A 21,233-nucleotide genomic window follows, 5' to 3' on the forward strand; every position below is an offset into this window, starting at 1 on the left:
GTGCATGTGTGTAATTCTACAACTCATTCGTCCTGCCCTCACACGGTTAAACTATATTAGATAAGAACAATATTTTGAGAAGATTGTGTGCATTTTTTAAGTTAAGAATTCCACTGGTTGAAGAATAATCAACCAACATTTGATGGCGTAGTTAACTCATGTAAAAATGTATGGAACACAGGTGCCCAGCACGACAGGAAACACAAAAGGATCAGAGATGGGTTTGTTTCACAGCCACTCACTGGCACTGTCCTCTTCCAAAATCCTATATCTAATTTGGCATTCACAATTAATACTCTTTTCTTAAAGATGGTCCCCCCTCCCAGTTGCAATGAGTCTTAAGGACCACAAAACCTGGATCCACATCTGGATAGGCTCTCTGTCTCTGAGGACCTCATTATTTGGTGGGAAGGCTGGTATGCAGATAACAACAATATAACCTGACCGGTTCTCTTAACAGTTAGGACCAAGCGTCCATGTATCCTGGGGACACAGGTAAGAGTATAATTAATCCAGACTTGGAAGACTGGGAAAGACTTCTCAGAACTGGTCTCAAAGGACGAGTAAGAGTGACAGGCAGAGTATGTGAGCAGGGGTGAGGAAAGAAGGAGGACATTCCAGGCAGTGAGAACAACCTAGGCCAGGGGTTCTCAACTGGGGATATAATTTGACCCCTCCCCCAGGGGACACTTGGCAGTATCTGGAAACATTTTCAGTTGTCATAAATGGGAAGGAAGTGGTCCTACTTGGCATCTGGCAGGTAGAGTCCAGGGGTGCTGCTAAACATCCTGTAATGCACAGGACGGCCCCCCAAAACAAAGAATTGCCCAAGCCCCAAAGTCAATGGTGCTGGAGTTGAGAAGCCCAGGTCTAAGCAAGGGTCTGATAACAGGTTGTGTTAGGTTAAAAGAAGTTGCCTGCAGCTTTGGCAGTCACGATTTCAAATGACCGCTTACATGGAAGAGAAAAACCGGTAAGAAAAGAGGGGAGGAAAAATTAAATTTCCAAGGAGCCAAGATACGAGGCTGAGCAGATGCCTGATGCTCAAAACAGCTACCATCACCAACAAAGTTAGGACACCTGGAAGCCTACGGTGTATTTCGCTGCCCTGTGAAGAGCACATCTCCCTGGGATGCTGTCCTCGGCCCAAGATCAGCCCCGAGCAGCGGCTTGCATTTTCCCTTTTACACACACATATGGCTGAGTGGTGAGCAGGGGAGCACAGGAGGACCAGATGTCCCATGCAGCTGGCTCTGCCGGGATTCTAAGTTGGAGAGAGGGCACAGGGCTGCTGTTAGTGCTGAAAGAGCTCAAGTTCAAGAACGGCTCAGCAAAGAGAAAAGGAACCAACCAAAGGGCTCCAGGTCCCGAAAGGAAGTGGCTGCAAAGAAAACAGAATATGGTGGGAATACTGTGGCCGGCGCTGCAAGCGGTCAGGTCATTAGGGTTGCTGACAGGAACCAGGCCTGACCACGGAGATGGGAGGTGTCTGCGCAGGCATCTCCCTCCTGGGCACAGTCCCTTGAAAATGCAGCAAGGAGCTCACCACTGCCACCAAAGCCACCAGCACCTCCACCAAAAGGGAAAAAGAAATAAATAGAACAGATCTCCTCCAGCAAGGGACTTCTAGGACAGAAAGAAAGTGACCTTCAAAATACTAGCAGTTTTTCGTACGAGAGTAAGAAATATAAATTGAAACTCCTTCACAGATAGACTAACACACATCACCCCTTGAATCTTGCCTCATCTGATTCACACACACAGACACACACTGACGTCAACTTTCGAAAATAATAACAGCATGGGGGAAAGTTACATCAATTGTGACAGCTGTCTAAAAACCAACTTTTAGCTCCAAGAGGGGAAGAAAGGTCGGCAGAGTAGCAAAATGAAAAGATAATTCCAAATGAACAATGTCAAAAAACCTTTAACGAACTAACCTTTTCTCTCTCTTTTCTCTCTCTGTGCAAGAAAAATGCTGTCACCAGGAAATGTGTTATGTACCCAGCATCATGCTGGGTGCTGCTATCAGGAAAACTACTATCGAGTTTGGATGCTACAGACCCCTGAAACAGCTACAGTGTTCAGTGCCTAACCATGTTACAAACCACAAATGAAGAGGGCCTTGCAGAAGAGCCAGGTGCAGAGCGGAGGACAGGACCCCCCTGACAGGAGTAAGAGAAGGAGCCAGAGCTTGGGAAAGGCAAGAATGATTGGGCTCATGCACCCACATCCACTTAAAGATGAAATACTCAAATTTTGCCTATCTACGACCATAAACTACACGGGGTATGGCCCAACCACCCGTGTCGCGAGAGATGAAAACACTTCTACGTCACATAAGAGCATCTGGATCTGCAGTGTTTCCAGTCACCTTTTGCAAAGTGAAACAAATGTCCAAGGGCCACAACAGCATAAGCCCAGTAGCTGACACAACTAAACACTAAAACTGCCTGGAGGGATATCAGGGTGATAGGAAATCCTGACTATCAGAGAGAGAGAGGACTGCTTTCCACCTGGGTAAAAGAGGAGGGCAAGGGTACTGCTAGTACCCTTTGCTGAGACTGTGTTTATCGCTACCGAGAACCAACTACTCCCGAGTTAGAAGTAAACCATGAACAATCACTGAACCTGCACATTGACAATTGCACCCAATTCTCAGAGTTGTCGGCTATACACACAGACGAGACACGTACAGATGCATGCACATGTCTGAACAGCTAGGACCTTGACTGACTTGGCGACTGAGTGTGAAGGCAGCCCTACTCTAGCTCTAATGAGCTTGGTGATTCCTCCCACAGTTCCCCAACACCAACTCCTTCTCCTTCAGACAACTTAGTGTATTCACTACCACCAAACAGAACCACCTTTCTCGCCTCCGCTCCTCTGCTCACACCACTGTATCCACCTGGAATGTTCTCCACCTAGACCAATCTTACCCATCCTTTGCAACTCACCTGAACTTCTCTATGTTGTGTTTCCCAGCCAACCTAGAGCACCTCTCCCTCTTCTGAACTCCAGAACAATTCATTTGTACAATTTCTTGGCCGAGAATCACCTTACCTCTATAAAGCTTAACTCTTCTACTGTTTTCTTAACTTTTTATTTTAATCAACAGAAAAATTTCCACTTTTCTCCCTGTCTTCATTGACATGCCACCTCTTTGAGGGGTAAGGATACATCTTACAGTTTTGGGGAACCTCCCACCTTACCTCCTAAAGTACTTTGCACAATGTGGAACCAAACTGCAAAGTTAAGTTAGGCTCACTTTAAATTTTTTTTTCATGCTTATTTATTTTTGAGAGAGAAAGAAAGACAAGGCATGAGTGGGGGAGGGGCTGAGAGAGTGGGAGACAGAGGATCTGAAGCAGGCTCCCGGCTCTGAGCTGGTCAGCACAGAGCCCGATGCCAGGCTTGAACCCACTGACTGCGAGATCATGACCTGAGCCCAAGTCCTACGATTAACTGACTGAACCATCCAGGCACCCCAAGTTAGGCTCACTTTCATAATGTTCCTTAAGATTCCAGCCCCATGCTTACTTTGCAACCAATGATATGTAAAAGCAGAAAAGAATGTAAGCACTGAAAAATTGTGAACATCCTCATTGTTTTACAAATTAGGAAACTCAGACACACAGACTGGCTCAAGGTCAGTTTGTAGTTGGCAGGTATAGAACTCAGATCTGTGCCCCTGTTCCATACTCTGGGAAGCCTGGCCAAGAGCAGAGGAAAACCCTATGGGGTCTGCAATTCCAAAGATCAAAAAACATTTTTTAAATTCTTAAATTAAAGTTAACAAGGGGCAATTAATACTAAGAAGCAGGGTTAGTTAAGCACTCAAACCTAGATCATGACTTTTACCTTATAAGCTTTTGGAGTGATATTTAGCTATAAACCTTACAAGAAATGAGGCTAGAACTTCCAGGAAACACCTCCTCCTTCCCCCCCAAAAAAGACTCAGTTATTTTCAAAACTCCATTTATTGTAATGTCTAACAAAATAAAATCAAAACTACTTAAAAAAATTTTTTTTAATGTTTATCTTTTTGAGAGAAAGCTGGGGAGGGGCAGTGAGACGGGGAGAGAGAGAATCCCAAGCAGGCTCAGTGCTGTCGGCGGCCACAGCCCCACCCGGGGCTCCCGCGCAGAAACCACGAGATCATGACCTGAGCCGAAACGAAGAGTCCGAAGCTTAACTGACTTAGCCACCCAGGCGCCCTTCAAAACTACTTTAAAGTTCTGTTTACATTTTACTGTATCAAGAGTGAAATAATCACACGTCGAAGGGTTTTTAAAATAAATTAGTCTTGGAAGCCCATTTTGGGCGTTGAGTCGTGACTACATTCTCAAGGATGTCGGTAACACAAGGGCTCCATCCATAACTGCTTGAAAAAAACTGAAACCATGAATGCCTTGTCAAATTCAGACAGTTTATCTTGGCACTGGCCAGCAGAGCAGTCTCTTCGATGTCTGGAAACGTGTCTAATTACGTTCAGGAGAGTAACTAAAAAATAGCCAGTGTCCCGGGACAGCTCAGGGACCGCTCCACAGCATCCTGAATGACAGGATGGAACCGCGCCAGAAAAAAAGGAAAAAAGGGAAAAAACAAGAAAAAGAAACGAACCAAGTGTAAAACCAGGATGAGACCCGAGTCTCTCTCCACAACAACCCTCCAGTCTCCCCAGGGCCTTCGTGGCCGCCACAACTCTCCCTGAAGTTCCTATTTTCCTTTACCTTTGTTTCCATTAGGTCACCCGGCCCGCCCACACCACTCACCTGGGGCCGCGCGCTGGCCGCCCGCACACCACTCGCACCCCTCCCCCCACCCCCCGCGAACGGACAGCGCCCCGGACACCCGTCTCCCGAGGGCGCAGCCCCGGGGCTCGACACGCCCCTTACACTCCGAGGCGGCCACACCCCGGGGCGTCCTCTCTCGGGAACGCGCGACCACCGAGCTCCGCGGGCCCCCAGACACCCCCATCCGGCCGCACTCCATCCCTCGAGCTCGGCGCGCCCCTGACACCCCCAGTCCCGCCGCACCGCAAGGGCGCCCCCTCTCGGGAGAGCGCAGGCTCGCGCCCGGGCGCACGGCCGCTCCGCCCTCACCTGAGCCGGAGGTTGGCCATGAACTCGGGCATGGAGACGGTGTCCATCAGCACGAAGTCCGCCTTGCCGAACTCCAGGCTCTCCTGCTCCGCCATGGCGCCGGCGCACGGGCTCAGGTGGGCGCGGACGGGCTCAGGTGGGCGCGCTCGGGTCGCGGGGGGCCGGCGGGGGGGCGCGCGGCGAGCTCGGGCGGGGTCGGGGCGGGGCCGCGGCGCCGGGCGCGGGGGTGCGGGGGAGGGGGCGCCGCGCGCCGCTCGGCGGGTCCGGGCCGGACGGAGGCCGCCCCGCTGCTCCTCGGCGCGCTCTCGGCCGGCACGGCGCACCCGGCAGTTTCCGCTTCTCCCGCGGCGGCTGCCCGGAGCTGTGGGGGACGGGACACCGAAACGGAGACGGCGGCGGCTGGTCCCGCCTCTGGCCTTGGTCTAGCCCCGGCCCCGCCCCGCCCCGGCCAGGCCTCTCCAGCTCCGCCCCGCCCCGCCCCGCCCCGCCCCGCCGGCCGAGCAGCCCGCCCCCGCCGCGGCACAGGCCGCCGCCTCCTCACCTGGGCGGCGCGCACGCGCGCGGCGGGCGGCGCGGGCGCGCGCCGGGCCCGGCCTGGGCGGCGGGGCGGCAGCGCCCCCTGGGGACGGGCGCTGGAATCTCGCGGGGCGGGGGGAGGGTGGGCGGTGCCGAGGAGGACCGACGTAGGAAAGTGGGTGGAATCAGGTTTCCAGAATTGCCTGCTCCGCGGTACTTGATGGCTGCCCACTGAGTTCCAGAAGCAGCTCATGGAGATATTGCGAAGATAATTCTTTATGATTGGTTCTATCACCTTGCCGCGAAGCCCCCCTCCTCCTCCTGTGCTCGCGTCCTCTCCATCCCCGAAATGATGGTTCGCCCACGGACTGAGAGAGAGTAATAATAGCTAACATCTGGAGGACACTTAAAATGCCCAGAGCTTTTCTAAGCGCCTTGGAGAATTCACGTAACTTGCCACATCGCTAGGAAGTGAGGAAGCCACAGTTACATCCAGGTTGCTCGAGTTACGAGCCACATGGCAGAATGCTTCCCTTCTTCAGTGTTCCGTGATCCATCTTTCTGTTCACTGACCTGAGCATGCCATCCAACATTACCTTATATTATTAATAAGTCTTTAATATATGAATGCATCATCTCCCTAGGATTATTGCAGGCCTCTTGAGCACAGGGCCATGCCCTAAATTTCTTCATATCCCCATTGGCAACCAGCAAGTAGCTATTGTGCTGCCTTGCTTATGTCGATATGAAATCCGCACTGGTTTAATAGAGTGGAATGAGTTGTAAGTGGTCTCCAGTTTATAGATACATTGGTTGAGCTTGGAAAATTCTTTTGGAACTTAGACTACATTTTCCCGATGAAGATATATTATACATGACTTTCTAAGGCAGCTGCACCTCTTCAGCCTTGTGTTTCCCTTAAGACCATCTTCTAGGAAATCTGCTAGGAAATCTAGAGGCTCCCAAGGACCTGGCTGGGCTCCAACTCCATGGCTGAATTTGAGATGAGTAAACCAGACGGAAGGACCCTGCTCAGGGCTTGCTTCCGCTGCCAACAACCGACTCTAGCCAAGAGAGAGGGGAAGGCAGCTTGATCACCTCAGGAGGGAGCCACCTCTGCCATCAGGAAACCATCCCAGGGGCACCTGGGTGGGTCAGTTGGTTGAGTGTGGGACTCTTGATTTGGGCTCAGGTCATGATCTCATAGTTCGTGAGATGGAGCCCTAGTCCAGCTCCAAGCTGACATCGAGGAGTCTGCTTGGGATTCTCTCCCTCTCCCTCTCCATCTGCCCCTCCCCATGTGCTCTCTCTCTCTCTCCCCCCAAAATAAATAAACTTAAAAAAGAAAGAAAGAAAGCCACCCCAACCCCTGGCTCAGGCAGAGCTCAATTGCAGCCTACCATTAGCAGCTCTCCCTCTTCAGAAGGCACCTCTCTGGCTCTCAGTGTCCTCATTTGGGGAATAAGGCCTCTGGGCTAGACACTTTCTAAGGTAGGGCTGTCCTTTGCTTGGATCATTATGTGGGTCAGTCAGTGGCTAAGCAGGTAACTGCATAATATGGTACATTCCTAAAATGTTTGTATTGGTGAGGCCATAGGAGTGAGGGATGGGACAAAATTTAAGATTTAAAAATTTTTAAATTTAGTAACTTAAATTTTGTGAAATTTCGAGCAACTAAGGGAGCATACTCAGTGACCCATTGGAAATGGATGTGTGTGTATTCCCTGAGCCCTGGGGTTGTTAGGGCAAAAGTAATCCTACAGTGGGTAGGATCTACAATGGGATGTAGCTGTAATTTTCAAATGAACAGAGCAAAGGAACTCTTGTGTGTGTGTGTGTTTTTTTTATCAGTATCTTGGACAGGAGCCCAACATATAACACGTGTACAGAACATATGCAAAATGTATTTTATAAATTTATAAGCCCAAATTAATATAAAATCAGACATTGAGACCAGTAAGGCTCTTTTGCTGAACCCATGTCTGTCCATTGGGGGTCCCTATCATCTTAAATCAGTTTCGGGATTCCGATTTACTTTTGAACACTGTTTTGGTTGTACAATATCAAGAAAATCCTGATTTACATGGGGAAGCAGTAATTTGTTACTATTAGAGTGTTACATTCAGCCTTTTTAAAGGCCAGTGCACAGCTACAAATTTATTAATCAATGACACATTTACAAAATGTTTCAATATACACAGAGACAGCCGGAGAAACGAAACACTGAAATATGCATTTGAAGAAGTAATATAGAACAGGTTTGCTCATTATTAATCTCCTTTGTGATAACATTTAGATATAAACACATTTGGATATGTATGTTTGTGTTACAGCTTAAAATATACTAAAAGCCAGGGGGCACCTGGGTAGCTCAGTGGAGTAAGTGTCTGACTCTAGATTTCTGCTTGGGTCATGATCTCATGGTTGGTGAGTTCGATCTCTACATCAGGCTCTGCACTTACAGTGCGGAGCTTGCTTGGGATTGTCTCTCTCCCTCTCTGCCCCTCCCCTACTTCTGCTGTCTGTCTGTCTGTCTGTCTCTCTTTCTCTGTGTCTCTCAAGGTAAATAAATACAATAACCTTTAAAAAAAAAAGGTGGGGAGCACTTGGGAGCCACAGTAGGTTGAGTATCTGGCTTCAGCTCAGGTCATCATCTTGCAGTTCATGAGTTGAAGCCCCACATCAGGCTCTGTGCTGTTAGCATGCAGCCTGCTTCAAATCCTCTGTCTCCCTCACTCTCTGCCCCTCCCCCACTCTCTCTCCCTCTCTCAAAAGTAATAAACATTAAAAAATATTAAAAAAATAAAAAAATAAATTAAAAATATACTAAAAGCCAAAATAAAAGTTAAAATCACCAATAATGAGACGCACTGACATGATGAGTGATATCATCTCCTTGGAAAGACATAATAATATCACTTACCTGCTAAAAATGTATCCACTACATCTAATTATGAAGAAACACCAAATAAACCCACATTAAGGAGCATCCTACAAAAAACCAACCTGTACTCTTGAAAAATATCAATGGCTTGGAAGACAAAAAAAGGCTGAGGGGCTGGTCCAGGTTAAAAGGCCCTAAAAAGACACCACAGCTAAAGGCAGTTTGTGACCTGGACTTTAACCAGAACAATGTAAAAGACAATATTGGGACAATCTGTGAAATTTGAATACAGACTGTAAATTAAATAGTAGCATAGCATTACTATTGGTTTTCCTGAATTTGATCATCATATTGTGGTTCTGAAGGGAATGTCCTTATTCTCAGGAGATGGATCCTAAGTATTTAGGGGTAAAGAGTATGATGTCTCAAATTGTTTGGCAAAGAATAATAATAATAGTACATGTGGAGATATATATATATATATATATAGAGAGAGAGAGAGAGAGAGATAAATGGATAAAGCAAATGTAACAAAACATTAATAATTGGTGAATATAAAGAATGTGTGGGAGGGGGCGCCTGGGTGGCTCAGTCGGTTAAGCGTCCGACTTCAGCTCAGGTCATGATCTTGTGGTTCGTGAGTTCAAGCCCCGTGTCGGGCTCTGTGCTGACAGTCAGAGCCTGGAGCCTGCTTCGGATTCTGTGTCTCTCTCTCTGCCCCTCCCCTGCTCATGTTCTTTCTCTCTCTCTCTCTCAAAAATAAATAAACATTAAAAAATTTTTTTTAATTTAAGAATGTGTGGGAACTTTTTTGCACTCTTCCTCCAATTTTTCTGTAAGGTTGAAATTATTTCAAAATAATAAAGTTAGGGGCGCCTGGGTGGCTCAGTCGGTTAAGCGTCCGACTTCGGCTCAGGTCATGATCTCGTGGTCTGTGAGTTCAAGCCCCGCATCAGGCTCTGTGCTGACTGCTCAGAGCTTGGAGCCTGTTTCAGATTCTGTGTCTCCCTCTTTCTCTGACCCTCCCCCGTTCATGCTCTGTCTCTCTCTGTCTCAAAAATAAAAAAAACGTTAAAAAAAATTAAAAAAAAAAAAATAATAAAGTTAAAAAATCAAATAACAGTCTAAAAGTGTCCTAACATAAAAATGTTTATTCTTTAGAAATCCTATAATACTTAGAAATGAAAGTCACATCAGAAATTTGCAACATCAGATGTTCCATGACTGAAGAAGCCACACACACTTTGAAAACTCTGGTGAGGAGTGTCTGTAAGGTCTGGTTCCCACAGATATGCTAGGAGATTATAGATACCAAACAGACCATTCGAAACCCCAAAAATAATTTAAATAATTTATCTTTTCAATATATTTATAATTTAAATAATTGAATATGTAAATGTCATCAAATATGCCCCAAGGAGGGTGCCACCTGTTCTCTGCCTGAAATTCCCTTCCCTGTTGTGTCACCCCTCACCCCTATGGCCTAGCTAACCTCTGCTCCTCTCTTACCTCTCAGCCCCAACATCACTTCCTCCAGGAAGGCTTCCCTGATTTCCTAAGTGAGGGTTGGCTGTCCCTCCTCTGTACCCCCACAGCACTCTGGAAATGTCACTCCCATTCAACACTGAATACACTTGATCCTCTTGTCCATCTCTCACGAGAGAGAGAGCCATGAGGTCTGGGGCCATGTCTGTTCTGTTCTTGGATGTCACTCTGGCACCTGGTAGCACAGTGCCTCAGATGTGAAAGCTCTTAATACACACTTGCTTGATAAATGAATAGGGAATGGTCTGTGAATCTATGAATCTATGGGTTGTGCGATGCGAGGTTGTCACCCCCACCACTTGGTAGACTTTCTGCATTAAGATCAGTCTTTGTGCAGCGTTGATCTTATTCTCATCTCCTGCCCCTAGAAGCAGGTTTCAGGGCTGTGTTCACTTCTGTCCTGAGGCCAAGCCTGTGCACTGTATGTTCACATTAAACAAAAGCTATTGTTCCCCAAACTCCTCTGCAGTTGACCTGCTACTGGCTTATCCTTGAAAATCAACTCTGAATTTTCCAAAGCAAATATTTGCTCCCGTTCTCTCCCAGAATGCTTCTGGGCTGCCCCACCTCCCTGCCCTCCCTTCACCAGGTGCCCTGCATTCAGGAAGACAGCTCACCCCAGCAGGAGTCCTGCAAGACAGAAGCAAGAAGGCCAGGAAAAACAACATATTCAAAGGCTCTTGTATACATTTATTTTATAAGCCCAAATCATCCCAGAGCAGAAGTAGAAAGGAAACTTTATGTTGCAAAATAACTTGATAATGCACTCGCATCCATATTAGAAATTACGTGGAACTCTCTGCCTGAGGTATTATCCAAAAGATGCTTCCTCCTCTTTCATGCCGAAGACTGGATTTGAACTATGAATGGTGCATCAAAGGCAGCGTGTATGCTCTCTGTGGTTACTGAAGCCTAAGTTTTTTTAAAGTAAAAGCAGACCCAACAGTTGCCTCCCTGGTATCCCTGGTGGCTTGCCCACCTATGGACCTCCCTGCTCCACTCCCCACCCTTCTATAGACATCTCACAGAACAAAGGAAAGGGATATGTCATCGCTGAGCTCACTGTCATGCACCACCCTGAAAGCCCAGCAAGTGACTTAAGAAGTTCATTTTCTCACCAATAGCTGTTAAAGACAAAGATCAGCTGGCCAATTGCTAAGGACCTGGCTCTGGGTTCTAGGGATTTCTTCTTTCTTTTTTAATTTTTATTTAATTTGTTTTTAAAATTTACACCCAAGTTAGTTAGCATATAGTGCAACAATGATTTCAGGAGTAGATTCCTTAATGCTAACCCTTCCCCATTTAGCCCATCCCCCCTCCCACACCCCCTCCAGTAACCCTCAGTTTGTTCTCCATATTTATGAGTCTCTTCTGTTTTGTCTCCCTCCCCGTTTTTATATTGTTTTTGCTTCCCTTCCCTTGTGTTCATCTGTTTTGTATCTTAAAGTCCTCATATGAGTGAAGTCATATGATATTTGTCTTTCTCTGACTGACGAATTTCGCTTAGCATATTACCCTCTAGTTCTATCCACATAGTTGCAAATGGCAAGATTTCATTCTTTTTGATTGCTGAGTAATACTCCATTGTATATATATGCACCACGTCTTCTTTATCCATCCATCCATCGATGGACATTTGGGCTCTTTCCATACTTTGGCTATTGTTGATAGTGCTGCTATAAACATTGGGGTGCATTGGGTTCTAGGGATTTCTATGCCTACTGTCCCTGTGGATCTAAAGCTGTGCTTACCTGTGATAGTGTTGAGTTGGGAACAGGGATCTTTCCTTAACTCTTTGGAAGGGCTGATACTGCAGACAAAGCTCATTTTAACATAGTCAACCTGAGCAGGGAGGAAGTTGGGGTATATCAGCTGAAGAGAGGAAGGAGAGAAGAACCCACTGTCCTTTGATGAAAACACGTGGACTTTCTCTCCCAAGACAAGTATATTAAGCACACACAAAAACCAGTTTATACATGGACCCCTCTGTCCCTCTGCCCAAAATAACCTGTCTATGGATCCCAGGTTAAGAAGCCCAAGCTAAGGGAAGGGTCATACCACAGGTCCTAATCTTTGGGGAATGGAGAAGAATTCAAGAAACCATCATTGTCAGTATCCTGTGAGTCATCAGATGGGGACTGTCCCATAGCACATTCCCAAGCGTGGGCAGAGAAGCCACATGTTTATGGCCACAGGAAAGATAGCGTCAATGGTAGAGGAGGCAGCCTGGGACAGCCTCCAGAAACTCTTCCTGTCTGTGAAAACATAGTTTCTGACTATAAACATCTCCCTGGAATGTATCCTCTTTACTAATTACAGAAGTGCTTATCACACTGAGTTGAAGTTGGCTGTCCAGGCCTCGTCCCTAAAGTCTCCAGGACAGAGGCCATGCTCTACTCACCCTTTTATCTCCAGCCCTCAAGCTGTGCCTGATGCCCTGTACATATTTTTTGAATCGCGTAGATGAATTAATTAGTGAGCTTATTTATTAGGAAAATGGGTGTGTGGGGGTGTAGTATTCTATTTCAAGGAGCCTGTGGCATTTCTCCAAGCCCCAAGCCAGAAAATCACTAACTCTCAATCTATCCTGGCCATTGGAAGTGGTTCTAAAACTAGAACATTTGGGGGTGTGATAGAAACCCACCAGAGGGAAAGCAACAAGGCACGACCACAGTTGATGGATCGATAATGTCTTAAGGCAGGATGTATCAAACCTTAAAGTGTGTACGAATCACTTGGGATGTTGTTAGAAATGCAGGGTTTCAGGTCCCACCTCCAGCCTACTGAATCAAAATCTGCATTTTGACAAGATTCCCAAGGGCTGCTGCTGTTGGTTTGCAGATGATACTTCTTTTTTTTTTTTCATTTAAGCAATCTTTACACCCAGCCTGGGGCTCAAACTCACAAGCCCGAAATCAAGAGTCACACGCTCTACCAAGTAAGCCAGCCAGATACCCTACAGACCATACTTTGAATAGCAAGATTTGAAGGAGTCTCAATGGTTGTATAATCAAACATATACTCCCTAGGGAAACTGAGTCCCAGGAAGAGCCCCTGCCTTTGACTAGGTCAGAGCAAGGCGCTGGTAGAGCTAAGACCAGAACTCAAAGCTTCTGCTTTGAGTAGTGGGTAGTCTCCACTGCCCAATGTGGTAGTGAGCATTTGTGAGACAACATGCTGGGGGAGGAAGATAGAGAAGTCAGGGAGGGCAGCACCCTGGATCTTCTCCAGGTAACCCCAGTCCCTTCCTATTCCTATTTTTAATTGGGGGGGGTGGCCTTCTTTTCTCCATATTTTTTTTCTCCTCTAAAAGCTTGGTGTAGATGGGAATGCAAGCTGGTGCATTCCCACTAGCTCTGGAAAACAGTATGGCGGTTCATCGAAAAATTAAAAATAGAACTACCCTATGACCCAGCAATGGCACTACTAGGCATTTATCCAAGGGATACAGGTGTGCTGTTTCAAAGGGGCACATGCACCCCCATGTTTATAGCAGCACTATCAACAATAGCCAAAGTATGGAAAGAGCCCAAATGTCCATCCACAGATGAATGGATAAAGAAGATGTGATATATATACAATGGAGTATTACTCGGCAATCAAAAAGAATGAAATCTTGACATTTGCAACTACGTGGATGGAACTGGAGGGTATTATGCTGGGTGAAATTAGTCAGAGAAAGACAAATATCATATGACTTCACTCATATGACGACTTTAAGACGCAGAATAGATGAACACAAGGGAAGGGAAGCAAAAATAATATAAAAACGGGGAGGGAGACAAAACATAAGAGACTCTTAAATATGGAGAACAAACAGAGGGTTACTGGAGAGGGTGTGGGGGGGGGATGGGCTAAATGGGTAAGGGGCATTAAGGAATCTACTCCTGAAACTGTTGTTGCACTATATGCTAACTAACTTGGGTATAAATTTAAAACATATATTAAAAATAAACAAACAGAAAACTGGAAATTCAAAATACAAAAAATAAAAAATAAATAAAAAAATAAAAGCTTGGTGTAGAGGTTAAATAAGATATTGCTGGGGCTGGGAAAAATTTGGATTCTTTTCTTACCTCCACCTGACAAAGTAGCAACTATTCGGTACTAATATCATCCACCATTAATATTCGATTAGTATCTATAGTGCTGACACTCCAGGAACAGTGTGACATCATTCCCAAGGTGACATCTTCTAATCTGTCCCCCAAACTCCCTCTCCTCCTGCCGTTCACCCAGAGTTTCTCAACTGGTGAGCTTTGGTAGTATTCATTTCCTAGAATTAAGATCACGAAATAAGATGATGTTAAAATGCACAGTGTGAAAAATAAACAAAATACAATATAATGCACAGTGTGCCCCTCTGACTTTTTTGAATCAACAAGATTAATTCCTCGGACTATCCAGAGGTAGAAATGATATGAGCAGTGCTTCTCTCCAAATTCTAACAACCTGAACCCTAAAGAAATGATACAGGGGAAAAGTAGAAGCCACAAAACCAGGAGACCTCAGAAGCTATGTAGTCCAGTGTCCCACCCAATGTCTGAATCCCCTCTACTGTGTGCTGCAATGCCAGACTTACCTGGGCCACTTGACTCTTTCGGCCACCCCCATTCCACGTAGATGTCACCACACAAAAGCAGGCTCCAGGCTACCCCCATTCCACGTAGACGTCGCTGCACAAAAGCAGGCTCCAACACCATTTCACTCAGTCTTACTCCTGAGTCACTCCCCAGACACTCCATGCCCTGAATCCCAACTGTCCCATCTTCTTGTTACTCATTACCCCTATTTATGAGCTTGGTTTGTCCTTTGGATCTGATAGTCCACCAAGATAGGACCAGGTCGAAGTGAATTACAATCAAGGAGGAGAGCCAAGGTCATGGCCAATTAAGGAAGCGCCTTCTATTTTTCTCAAGTCGATCTCCCTCTTAGAGTTTCTATCCGTAGAATTCTAACACAGTTATCACTAAACTCCATAAAGTCAGCCTTCTCAGTGTCTAAGGTCTGTGTCTGACTGTGCTTAGCCACGTCACAGTCACTTTCTCCTAGTGTCCCCACCCTTTCCAAGTCTCTAATTAGCCCTTCTGTACTGAGTAGGGTTTGGATCAGAGGAGCATTTTCCCCATACAATTCTCAGGAGGCCTTAGGGATACAGTGGCACCCAAGCTTTAGATACTTGTACCGAGGCATCGATGGCGGCTGGGGATCTTCATTTCAATAAGCAGCTCAGGAGATTTTGCCGCAGCTGGGTGGGAGGCCTAACTTGGGAGAAATAGTGATGGGAATTTTGGTGCCAGACACATCAGAGATCAGTTCCTAGCTTTGCAACTTACTGCCTGTGTGACCTTAAACAAATTAGTTTATCTTTATAAGCCTCGGTTTCCTCTTCTCTTCTATACTTCTGAGTATTAAAACCACAAGGTGAGATGTCTATATAGTGCTTTGTATAATTCAAGGCAGGTACTGAGCATTCAGTAAATACAAGTTAGCATTGCTGTTAGTGTAACTGCTTCTTTTATCTTCAGGATAGGGAATGTATTTATTTTTTAATGTTTGTTTATTTTTGCGGCAGAAGGAGTGTGGGCAGGGGAGGGGCAGAGAGAGGAGCCAAAGTGGGCTTTGCACTGACAGCGGTGAGCCCGATGCAGGGCTCGAACTCACCAACTGTGAGCTCATGACCTGAGCCGAAGTTGGATGCTCAACCGATTGAGCCCCCAGGCGCCCCCAGGATAGGGAATGTATTAGCAGGCAATTTATCGCATATCCTTTTTAGCTGACTGAGATTTCTAACAGATGCTGGTGAGTCTTCTGATCACCCTATGACTTCTCCCTATGTCAGCTTTGTGATTCCTCTCGGTAATTCGTCACCATTTCCATGCAGACCCATGGGCCTTGCACTTAGTAGGGGATCACAATTTGCTGAGTATTTTTTAATGAGTGAGTGCCATCTGGCCAGGGCTTCTTACTACACTCCCACGGCAACATCACCTCTGTTGTCACCCTTCTCCAGTGCTTTCCAGCATCTTCTGGACGTTACAGTGCTCGTTTGGTTCCCCATTGCCCCCATCACTGAAGAGTGCCATCCCACAGATGACTTCTGCCAGTTTGTATTTACTTTGTTGCATTAAGACGCCCAGTGCATTTCATCATATATGCTCTATGCCTATGTTGCATTTTTAACTAGACAGATAATGAGCGATGAAGCCGGTAAGAGGAGAGTAGGAGTTGAGGCGGTGGGTGGGATGTGCTTTGACGGCCAGGTCATAAGACTGTCTTTTTCTTTTCACAGAAGTGTTCAGTATAGTTCTTTGTCACCAAAGAATTCATTCAGGGGAGTTGAGCCTGCACCACGGATAGGCTACATTCCAAGTTCTTGGAACTACATTCCAAGTTCTCCATCAATGAATAAATGCACGCAGCAGCCGTGCAGAGCACACGTGTGTAATGACAAGGAGAGTGGGGCTCTGGCGTTCGGGTTGGAAGGGCGGCAGAGCATGGGGTTAGGAGCAAAGGCTCAGGGAGGGGCCGGTCCTGCCATCGTGCACTGTGTAGGACCCCCGGACAAGTCACATGAGCCCTTCCAGACTCAGTTTCCTCTTCTGTAAAGTGACGGTAATGCAAATACCGACCTCATATTGTTGCCCTGAGAACTGATTGCAATAAGGTACATTACACACTTTGTATGGGGTCGGGTACATAGGGCTCAATAAATGGGAGCTCCCAGTGCATCAGTCCCCACCAGTCCCCTGAGCTGGGGCTTCAGTGTGGCTCATAACTGGGAGAAGGAGGAGTGTTTGTTCTGGTTCTTCTTTTGACACCCTGGTTCTCTGGCGTCCTCTTATCTGTTCCTTCGTGTGAGGCTGGGCATTTCCTTGTAGCTCAGCTGATAATGCTAATTGCGGGGAGTTCGCGACCTCTCCATCTAGGGTTTCTCAACCTTCAGTCTTGAAGGTACAGTGACTTCCTGGATTCCCTATTCATGCTTTGTCACCTGAGTTCCTAATTGCTCTTGCACAGCCAGGTACCCCTCCCAGTGGAAATGCACACACACAGGGCACATCCGTGCGGAGCTGTTCCTCGAACCCCAACCCCTGATCTTGTGGGGTTGCTTCGGGAAGGTTTCACAGACCGATGAATCCTAAATCTGGCTGGTCATTAGATTCACCTGGGATGCTTTTATTTTTTTTAATGGTTATTTATTTATTTTGAGAGAGAGAGAGAGAGAGAGAGCGAGCAGGGGAGGGGCAGAGAGAGAAGGAGAGGAAGAATCCCAGGCAGGCCCTGCACGGTCAGTGCAGAGCCCAGCTCAGGGCTCCATCCCACAAACCAGGAGATCATGACCTGAGCCAAAACCAAGAGTCGGATGCTTAACCAAATGAGCCACCCAGGTGGCCCCAACTCACCTGGGACGCTTTAGCAAAAGATGCAGCTTCCAGGATCCCAGGCTCAGTCCTTTTGAATGGAAATCTTTGTGGCCAAGAACCACTATAATAAGAACACCTGGGGTCACACATGTACAAGGAATCACTGCGGAGATCCGTGTTGCCTGGTAAATTAATGGCCGTCAGGTCAAAGTGGTCACTCTCTCTTTTACACGGGAAGAACAGAGGAAAGGTTAACATTTTGAGTTTCCCACCTCAAGCTCTTTTCCAGAATGTACCATCAGCCTGCCTTATTAGACTCCGCACCTAGTATTTCTTAAGTGTTCTGGGAGTATTGTCTCCTGCAGGTACAGTCACTAACCACTGATTTTATTAGGAGAGCGTGCCTTCCAGCTCCCCCTAGCAAACCCCTTTGAGGCGCTCACTTGCCTCCAGCCAGTGCTGTGACCTAGACGTGTTAAGGATCAAGCCTTCCGCATGTACTGTATTTGCCTACACCACCTAAGATGCCCGAAGAAGAAGACTACACTGTATACTGCAGTCCAAGCGAAGTATGGGAGGGCCAGCTCAGCCTCTGGGAAGAAGAAGAGGAAGAAGAAGAAGGAGGCCTATCTTGGTTATGTGGGGAAAATCCTAAAGCAAGTGAGTTGGGGCTCTCCTGATGGAAGCTTAGAATGGCCGAGACCCGTGTCATGTGAGTGGCCCTGGGTGTGTTCTTGACTTCAGCTTTTCTCACACAGGGGTCCTTCTTCACGCCCCAAGTTCCTGAAAAGTTGCGTGCAAACAGCTTCGATAAATTGGATCTGCAGATGGCGGCTATCTTTTCCCACTGGGCTCGCTGTCTGTTGGCAGTAACTCTGAACACCTGAGCTCTTCGTGTCTCTCTTGGATCTGTTGACAGGCAATCTAGAAATTGATTCTTAAATGCCCTCTTACAGAGAGAGGATTCACCACCTCGTCTGTTCTTCTTCTGTGAAGAGGCACTTACATCAGGTCTTCACTAAGTGGTGCTCTGTACTTCGAATGTACCTAGCATGGGTAGGCTTTCGTTCCTCCTTCCCGCCCACCCAACCTCACTTCGTAGCCTACAGTTGCAGAGAACAAAATCAGAGAAGGCTTCCCCTTTGGAAGAAGCTACGGGGAAGAGAAGAAGGTAAAAGAAGAAGGTAATCTGTGACAGATGTAAGAAGGCTTGATTTTGAATTTTCTCCATGACGATAGGGCAGGGCTGAGTGTTCACGGGTGATGGTTACAAAAGCCCCCCGTATTCCAGGGGTTTCATTTGGACTCTGTTGCTTATCCTAGGAGAAGAAGGGGAAAATGGGATGAAGGAATGCTAGGAGAAGGAAAGAAATATGTGATATAGGGCCTGGTTTCTCAACCCCAGCACTTACCGTTTGGAGGCTGCTTCATTCTTTGTTGTGGGAGCTGTCTGGAGCATGGTGGGATTCTGGGCAGCATCCCTGGCCTCTACCCACTGGATGCCAGTAGCACCCTGTCTCCCAAACGAAAATGCCCAGAGACATTGCTCCCCACTGAGAACCTGCATTTTCTGGAAGGGCTCTCTGTGCGAGTTCTTGGACCGAGTAATCCTCTAATCATTAGTCTGTCCTTGGCCTGTCCTTCACTGCGTGGGTCTGGCGGGCCACTCTGCTTCTGCAAGTCTCCCAAGGGTCGGGTCTGTGCCTTGGGTCAGCCCCTCAGGGCATGCGAGGATAAAACATGTTGGTTGGATTAATGTATGGAGCATCTCAGTAGAAGCCAGGTCTGCTGGGGAGCTCAGATGGAAACGATGTGGTCTGTATCGCAAAGGGGCTCACAAGTCCTGCAGGGTGGGACCACGGAGGACTTGGAGAAACTTTTCAAATACTGCTTCAAGCCTTTCCTTTTACAAAAAAGGAAACTGAGGCCCAATGTGAGAATATTACTTGCTTATATGACATCTCATGCCCATCCAGAGCTAGGATTAGAGAGTCCTGGGTGGGTGATCCTCAGGGCACCTGAGATCATTCGCCTGATGATTCCAGCTGCCCCTCTAACTTTAGACGAAGTCATGAATGACATAAAGTGGCGTGTGATGCAGGTTCTGAGAATATACAGAGCCCTGATCTTTAGTGGGAAGTTGTGGAACACAGGTAAGCCAGAGGGGTTCTTGGGGAAGAATCCTAAAAGGTGGATAGGATTTGAAAGGTGGGGTTGGGTGTCAGCATGGTAGGTAGAGATAGGAGATCAACAGTGGTATGGAGACCAGAAAACGTAGGGACACATCCGAGGAAGAGCGAGTTTTCCCAGCGTGGCTGGAGATCATGTCGGCACAAGGAGGTAAGGCTGCAAATTGAGAAGTGTTCAAACAAGATGCTTACTAATACGAAATACAGAGTGTGAACATCTACTCTAAACTTCTATCAGGGCGCCTGGGTGGCTCAGTCGGTTAAGTGTCCAACTCTTGGTTTTGGCTCAGGTCATGATCTCACGGTTCGTGGTTTTGAGCCCTGTGTCGGGTCCACAATGTCAGCACAGAGCCTATGTGGGATTCATGTCCCTCTCTCTCTCTCTGTCTTTACCTCTTTCTCTCTTGCTGTCAAAATAAATAAACTTTAAAAGAAAAACAACTCTCACTCTCAAACTTTAAAAAAACCAAAATTATATTTCCCATCTTCTGAAGGTGTTGGATGTTAATTCCACTTCTGTTAGGAAAAATTAAGGCACAAAAGTTTTTTCTTTTCTTTTTTTTAAGAGAGTGTAAGGGGGGAAGAGAGAGAGAATCCTTTTTTTTTTTTTTTTTAGTTTATTTCTTTATTTTGAGAGAGAGCATGTGAGAGTGGAGGAGGAGGCAGAGGGAGAGGGGGATACAGAGAATCCCCAGCAGGCTTTGTACTGTCAGTGAGGAACCCAATGTGGGGCTGGAACTCATGAGTTGTGAGAACATGACCTGGGCTGAAGTCTGACACTTAACTGACTGAGCCACCCAGGTGTCCCAAGAGAGAGACCCTTTTTTTTTTTTTAATTTTTATGTTTTTATTTTATTTTATTTTTGAGAGAGAGACTGAGTGCAAGCAGGGCAGAGGCAGAGATAGAGGGAGACAGAATCTGAAGCAGGCTCCAGGCTCTGAGCTGTTAGCGCAGAGCCCAACACAGGGCCTCAATTCACGGACTGTGAGATCATGACCTGAGCCAAAGTCAGACGCCCCCCCAAGAGAGAGACTCTTAAACAGGCTCCACGCTCAGTGCGGGACCTGATGCAGGGCTCGAACCCACCTGGGATGCTGAACTGAACCACGGTCAACCAACAGAGCCACTCAGGTGCCCTTGAGGCACAAAAGTTTAAGTGACCAGAGTTAGTATGTATTCTACAGATAAAGGTGCTCTTTCTCACCAGCTACAAATTCCCCTTCCCCATCTTCCTCAGACAGTTGATAGATACAATGACCTAGTTTCTTTCCTCACACCCCTACCATCGTACCTGTGGTGATTCGTGTGGCCCCATGTATGCACGAATCCATGGAAGGCGTATGTGCTGGGTTAGACCATAAATTGCCAGCTTTGGGTGGGAAGCCTACACTGCTCTGTCTTACCCTTGTGCCATTTCTGTCCCAGACTCACCCAGACTTCAGTGGGTGCTCCTGGATCTCGGATGCACTGGGCTCTTTGGAGGACTGGCTGCTGGAACGGGTTAGCCTGGAGGTGGTTAGATTGTCCTTCTACAACCACAGAAAAGCCATCACCAGCAGAGAGATCCCTGGAGCAGTTAAACAGAGATCCTCTTGGAAGAGCTTCTGTATCAATGAAATGTTCTGA

The 21,233-nt window shown here is 47.0% G+C and overlaps 2 protein-coding genes across 2 annotated transcripts in view; one reads left to right on the forward strand and one right to left on the reverse strand.

Moving 5' to 3' along the window:
• Positions 1–5,200, reverse strand: part of MYO1D (myosin ID) — a 361,161-nt gene extending 355,961 nt beyond the window's left edge. Inside the window, exon 1 of the mRNA XM_047080805.1 lies at positions 5,106–5,200. Within this exon, the coding sequence (XP_046936761.1) occupies positions 5,106–5,200 (95 nt within the window). The remainder of the gene's footprint in view (positions 1–5,105) is intronic.
• A 12,712-nt stretch (positions 5,201–17,912) lies between these two features.
• Positions 17,913–21,233, forward strand: LOC124513146 (histone H2B). The gene is made up of 2 exons (XM_047080910.1): positions 17,913–18,077; positions 21,033–21,233. The coding sequence occupies exons 1-2, from the start codon at positions 17,913–17,915 to the stop codon at positions 21,231–21,233; spliced, it is 366 nt and encodes a 121-aa protein (XP_046936866.1).

This window comes from Lynx rufus, unplaced genomic scaffold (assembly GCF_022079265.1).
Source record: "Lynx rufus isolate CCGP_SWC_20201006 ecotype Redwood Valley unplaced genomic scaffold, mLynRuf1.p SCAF_18, whole genome shotgun sequence".
NCBI classification, from domain to species: domain Eukaryota; kingdom Metazoa; phylum Chordata; class Mammalia; order Carnivora; family Felidae; genus Lynx; species Lynx rufus.